This window comes from Lynx canadensis, chromosome E1, assembly GCF_007474595.2.
Source record: "Lynx canadensis isolate LIC74 chromosome E1, mLynCan4.pri.v2, whole genome shotgun sequence".
NCBI classification, from domain to species: Eukaryota; Metazoa; Chordata; class Mammalia; order Carnivora; family Felidae; genus Lynx; species Lynx canadensis.
Window position 1 is genome coordinate 55,446,251 of NC_044316.2, and position 6,020 is coordinate 55,452,270.

Sequence of the window (6,020 nt, forward strand, 5' to 3'; positions counted from 1 at the left end):
AAGAGAAACAGTGCGGGCCGCAGGCCGCAGGATTCGAATCGAACGTCCGCACCGGAGCCGGGCGCAGGCCGAGCGGCGCGGGCCAATCAGCGGCGGCGGCTCGCGGCCCCCGAACGTTGGGACAGCGGCCCCGCCCCGCGCCGTTGTTTGTGGTGTCGGCGGCCGCGGGAGCCGGGCCGGGACACTCGCCGGGCGGGCGGCGGGCGGCTGGGGGTCCGGAGGCCGCGGGCGGGCGGGCGAGCGGGCGGCGAGCGCGAGCCGAGAGCGGCCGGCCTCCCGCGGCCGCCGAGCCGGAGTCGCGCGGCGGCCGGAGCCATGTCGGTGAACATGGACGAGCTGCGGCACCAGGTCATGATCAACCAGTTCGTGCTGGCCGCGGGGTGCGCGGCCGACCAGGCGAAGCAGCTGCTGCAGGCGGCCCACTGGCAGTTCGAGGTGCGCGCGGGTCGAGGCCCGGGGCGCGCGGCGCCGGGGAGGGGGCGCTCTATTTGTGTCGCCCCGTCAGGCGATCCGCGGCCGGGAGGTGTCGCGTGGGGCGCGGGCCCGGGGCCGGGGGCGGCGCGGGGGGGCCCTGCCCGCGGGGCCGACGGGTCGGCCGGGGGCCGATGGTGGGGGGGGGGGTGGCTTCCCGCCCCCGTCCCCGTTAACCGCCGCCCTGCCGCTGTGTTTGTCCGCAGACCGCCCTGAGCACGTTTTTCCAAGAAACCAACATTCCCAACGGCCACCACCACCACCAGATGGTAAGCGGGGCCGGGTGCCGGCGGGCGGGCGCGGCGCGGGCGCGCACCCCGGCCCCGCAGCTCACCCGGAGCCGAGGGCGCGGGCCGGGGGCCGCTGTCAGCCGCGGGCGGTGACAGCCATGTTGCCGGGGAGCGCCGCGCCGCGATGTAAACAAAGAGCCAAAATGTCTTCCAGGAAAGAGCGGCTCCCGGGGCCGGCTGGCTCGCCCAACTTCGTGGGCCGGCCTCCCAGGCGACTGTACCTCGACCTCGGGCCTGGGCCGGGAGCGCTCCCCGGGGCCGGGGGCCGGGATGGCCGGGGGATGGGGCAGGGGCTCGGATGGGATGGTAACGGGTCGTCTGGGAAAACTGGGAGCCCGGGTGAAGGACCCTGAGGGGGCTGGGAGCTGGGGTGTCTGTGTTTGCGGAGAGCTCCCCCCCGCCCCACACCCCAGCCAAACAACCCAGCCCTGCAGGGAACAGGAAAGGGATAAATCCACCCAGGCTCGGGTAGAGCTAGGCTCTACCCGGAGAGGTATGTTCACTCTTTCCTGTTGTTGGAAAAGGGACTTGCCCTGAGCGTGGAGGACATACGGATTTAGACAAGATAAGGACAAGAATTTGCATTTAACCCCAGTACGTAAAGACACATAAAAGTACAGGAAACAGAAGCGGTTGGGGTCTGGGTTTGCTGTCTTTTCCAAGCCGGCCCCCCGGGGCCTGAGGCTTTGCCCTCCTGGCCGGCGGGGGTGTCCTGCTTTCCAGGGGCACAGGACGAAGCTTTCACTTTAGAGGCTTGAATGCCTTTCCCTCCCCACCCCTAGTTACCTATTAGCTCTGTTGGGGGGGGGGGGTTGGGGAGGGACCGGGCTCCGCAGTAGGGATTGTAAAACATTATTCCCCAGGAGATCTGTTGTGGCTTTTGGAGTACATTTTTGGCATTTTAACACTTGGTGTCCTTGCCCATGGCTCCCTTCTCAGCTGCTCCCTTTCCTGGAGAAGCTGCACGTGGTTCAGTGTTGTGTCTTATCCTTGGGGCCCTGTTTTCATCTAGGTGAAAGGACAAGTAGAAGGGTCCGTCTTGACCTTTTAACCAGCTTCTCAACTTGGAATGGTTTATGCTGTATATAAATCAAAGGACAAAAACGTCTTGGAATATGAGGGGAGAATTGTGCCGGCTGCAGGGCTGTGGCAGCTAAGGCCAGGTTCCTTGTATAAACCGTGAGGGGTCATCTCCAGGAGACCTTGCCCTGCGTGTGACCATGGGAAAGCTCTGGCTTCCACCTTGCGCTAGAACCTGGGAGCCCCCTGCCTCCCATCTCTCACAAGAGCCTTGGGGTTTGCTCCACCAACTGTAGCCATTCCAGAACGCCCAGGGGCTTCCAGAACAAGCATTTTGTGGTGCAGTGAACAGGGAGAGCTGGGACTATGGGCCCTTTTAGGTCCTGTAGTTCCTTCTCTGCAAATCCCAAGGGATTATAATCTCCCTCTCTCCCCCCCTCTCTGTCTCTCTCTCTCCCTCCCTCTCCCTCCCTCTCCCTCTCAATCTCTGTACCCCACGTGAGGCTGGAACTCACAGCCCCGAGATCAGGAGTCCCATGCTCTTCAACTGAGCCAGCCAGGCGCCCAGGGATTATAATCTCTTAAAAGCTTCCCTCAAGGCAGGCGGCAGATTTTGTAACAGACTTTATAATCTCGGGTATCCATCAGCCCGCCATGTATTGAGTACTTAATCAGCACAGTGGAGAATGCCATTCCTGCCCTCAAGGAGTCTAATTTTAGAGAGAATCCAAGGAAAAAACTTAACAACAAAGAGAACAGTAGTGGCATAATACCCGAAGTGACCCAGGGCACAGGTAGCTGATAAATGATTGTCCTGTAAATTACTGTACAGTCACACAGCCATAGGCATCTTCCCAGACAAGGCGGGGGGGGGGGTGGGGGGCTTTGGGCAGCTCTAAGAGTAAGGCACTGCATCGCAAGCAGGGTGCAGTGGACACTGGGTGTGCTTGAGGGCTGGAAGCTTCGTCCACAGTTGTTAGAAGCAAGGAGCTGCAGGGGCTTCGGGAGCATGTGGTCCAAACCCCTGCGTTTACCAAAGTAGAGAGGGAGAGAACCTCAGAAAGGTGAAGGAACTTGCAGGAGCTCACCCAGCCAGGTGGGCACGGGATGCGCCCGGTCCCCCCGCGAGCCAGACCATTCTCTGCAGCGGGGTGGTTCATCGAGGCCAAGCTTCGCTGGCTTGGTCAACTGGGGAAGTCACGATGCTGTGATGCAATTGGCCTCTACCCGCACCCCCCATTCATTGTTTCCTGCTGCCGAGAAGTCAGCCCTGGGGTGGGGGGCGGGGAACAGAAGGGAGGAGGGAAGCGGTCGGTCTGGGTGGGGCCGTGCCTGCTGGGAGCCCTGCGGCCGCCCCTGAGGAAGACAATGGTTGGTGCTCCCTAGCTGCTGGTAGGGACCTGGCCCAGTTAATAGGACTGCTTCTCCCTCCTCAATTTCTGCCTGGGATTTAAAAGCAGAGCTGTGAAAGCGCCCTCTGGGAGGTGAGGAACCCTAGAATCTTGTCTCCCCCGCCCCCCCAGCCCCGTGCCTGGGGGAGGGGCTGGTGTTGCTAAAATTAGGAGAAATTCAAAGAAGTACTCTCCTGGCTTCCCCGGAAAGGGAGAAGCTGCTGGTGAGGTCAGAACAGGCTTTGTGTAAGGCCTTGCTCTCTGCTGCCCTGGGCCGGGTGCCCCTGTGGGACGCTTCTAGGTGGCACCCTCAGCCCCACCACGCTGCACTACCCCTCCCCCCCTTCCCCCCTCCCCCCATAGGCGGGGAGAGTCCGCCACCCTACCCCAGCCCTTGGCCCTTCCTGGCGGGGGTCCCTGATCAGAAAGGGTGGCGGATACTGGAGAGTTCGGGGAGTTTCCCTCCCAGGGTCGTGGCAGAAGACAGCAGGTTTTGCGGTGTTGGTAAAGGTACCCCCAGGAGGCGGGCTGAGGGACAGAACAGGCCGAGACTTCTGGCAGCCTCTGGCTGCCACATCATGGGAGAGATGCTGGGGACACAGGAAACCCAAATCCCTCCCTGGTTTTTGTCCTCCGGGAGCGAGGCATGAAGTTGTACTTAACTCTAAGTGCAGATGACTCAGGGTTGGGTAGAGATTAAGAGCTGGGGCCTGGAAGATCTGGGACCCCACCCCCAGGAATTCGAGCCTGGGAATCCCATCTTCTCAGCTTGTAGTCTGCTGCGGTGGATGTGCCTTGGTCACTTGACTTGAGCTCCGGGCCTCAGTTTCCCCATCTGTGCCCTGGCGTCGTGAGAAGTGGGATAACAAAGTGTCCAGGGCCTGCTGGCCGGTGCTGTTAATGCCGAACGAACCCAGACACAGAAAGTGTAGCTTCCGGGCATCGGAGGGAGACCCTGGGTCTGGCCGCCTTCCTTTGACCAACAGCCTCAGAACATCTGAGGGCGGATTATTGAGGGAGCCAGCTGGTTTCTTACCCAGGGTGAGGCGCTAAGCAATGGTGTCCCGGGCTGCTCTCTTGTCCTCACTTGAATCTGACACCCTAGCTTCTGGTTGGAATTAACCCTTTACTTCTGACGCTCCTCGGGATGTCGCTTCCTGGCATCATGAAACTCTCTTTGGTTTTGATGAAAATCGTTGGGGTTTGTGTGTATCGATTGGCTCAGGGTGGAAAGGGTGCTTTTTCCTGTAGAAGCTCCTCGTGGACTGGAAAACGGGAATAACGGAGGGGCTGGCCTTGGGGGAGCGCCACCAGAAGGCTCCGGGCCCAGGGGGCGTGGCTCCACGTTGGGGGCGGGGAGTGTGCCGGTAACCCTCCCCACACCTGTGTTCTCTTCCAGCAGATGTGCACCCCCAGCAACACACCTGCCACGCCGCCCAACTTTCCGGATGCACTGGCCATGTTCTCCAAGCTTCGCGCCTCGGAGGGCTTGCAGAGCGGCAACGGCCCCATGACGGCCGTGGCCTGCTCCCCCCCTGCAAACTTCAGCCCCTTCTGGGCCTCGTCCCCCCCCGGCCACCAGGCCGCTTGGATCCCACCCTCCTCGCCCACGGCCCACAGCTTCCACCACCTGCACCACCCACAGCCCACGTGGCCCCCCGGAGCACAGCAGGGGGGCTCCCAGCAGAAAGCCGTGGCCGCCATGGATGGCCAGAGATGACACTGGATGCTGCCAGGCGCTGGGCTGGAGCTGGGGGGCAGCCCAGGGTCGCGGAGACACAGGAGGGCCAGGGTGGGGGGAGCTGGGGCGGGCGGGGGTTTCCTGAAGATCGCACTGGAAGATTTTATAAAAAGAATTGTTGTGGGGGGGGCGGGGCTAGTAAACTTCCTGAGCCACTTGGGTCCTTCAGGAGTTTCTCTTCAGGCAAGTTTTTTCTCTTTTTAATATATAACTATAATATATAAATATATAAATGTAACTAATGTATGTGAGAATGGAGCTGGCTGGTCGGGGTCAGCAGGGAAGGGCTGGAGCGTCCTCCCCTTTGGGCCAGCACCCCTCCCTCCACCCCTGGTGCCGGGGCAGGTGCTTGGGGGCCAGGTGTCTTGCTAGCCGCCTCCCCTCAAAGGTCATGCCTTCTGGAGTCAGAAGAGGACCCCCGTGGAGCCACTCCAAGGAAGTGCCCAGCGGCCGGAGGGGTGGAGGCCTCCTCGCCATGGGGTGCTCTCCCCACCCTGGCTTCCTCGGCGGCCCCGCAGCTCCCGGGGTCCCCCCATCTCCAGCTGGATGTGCGGGGCTCGTGCGGAACTAAGGAGCCGGCTTGGGTCAGAGGCCCAGGCTCTGCCTAGCCGGGGGACCCGATTCTCCACGGCCAACCCTGCCTCTCCCGCTGTGCGTCCCGTCCGAGTGGGTGACAGAGTGGAGAGCTTGCCTTTGGATTTAGTTCCCAAATCAATCATCTCACCAGGGTGAAATTTTAATTTAAAGACTTAAAAAGAGACTTTTCTAACTTTTCCTGGTTTGCGGTGCCTTTATTTGCCTTGGCAGGAAAAAAGCGCTCTCCTGGGGAAGAGGGGCCGGGGCGCCCCGGCTGTGCTGTGGTTGGAGGGGAAGGGCTTCCTTGCTAGGTGGCTGGGCTGGATATTCTGAGGAGGGGTGTCCAGACCCCGGCGCTGAGAGGACAGGCTGGGTCCCGTTGAGTGTGGAAGGGAGAAGGGGAGACGGGGCCTGACTCGGTGACCGTGACCCTCTCCCCTCTCCCCTCGGCCCTTGGCAGTGGGGAGTGGCCGGTGCTCAGCCCTGGAGCCTTTGTCTGGTCCGCAGTGAGGAGAGCTACCCCTCCACTTG

The 6,020-nt window shown here is 61.7% G+C and overlaps 1 protein-coding gene across 2 annotated transcripts; it reads left to right on the forward strand.

The window, feature by feature from the left end:
- Nucleotides 1-243: 243 nt before the first annotated feature.
- UBALD2 (UBA like domain containing 2) lies at nt 244-5,686 on the forward strand. 2 transcript variants are annotated; one of them, XM_030294835.1, is made up of 3 exons: nt 244-435; nt 678-740; nt 4,572-5,686. In XM_030294835.1, exons 1-3 carry the CDS (start codon nt 316-318, stop codon nt 4,890-4,892), a joined length of 504 nt encoding a protein of 167 aa, XP_030150695.1. In that variant the 5' UTR covers nt 244-315; the 3' UTR covers nt 4,893-5,686. The 2 variants fall into 2 exon arrangements, with proteins under 2 accessions (XP_030150695.1, XP_030150696.1); XM_030294836.1 differs by having other exon boundaries at nt 4,575-5,686.
- Nucleotides 5,687-6,020: the final 334 nt, after the last annotated feature.

Coding starts and splice junctions, on each gene's coding strand:
- UBALD2 (XM_030294835.1), top strand. CDS start 316: ATGTCGGTGAACATGGACGAGCTGCGGCACCAGGTCATGATCAACCAG. Junction 436..677: donor CGGCCCACTGGCAGTTCGAG/GTGCGCGCGGGT, acceptor GTTTGTCCGCAG/ACCGCCCTGAGCACGTTTTT. Junction 741..4,571: donor GCCACCACCACCACCAGATG/GTAAGCGGGGCC, acceptor GTTCTCTTCCAG/CAGATGTGCACCCCCAGCAA.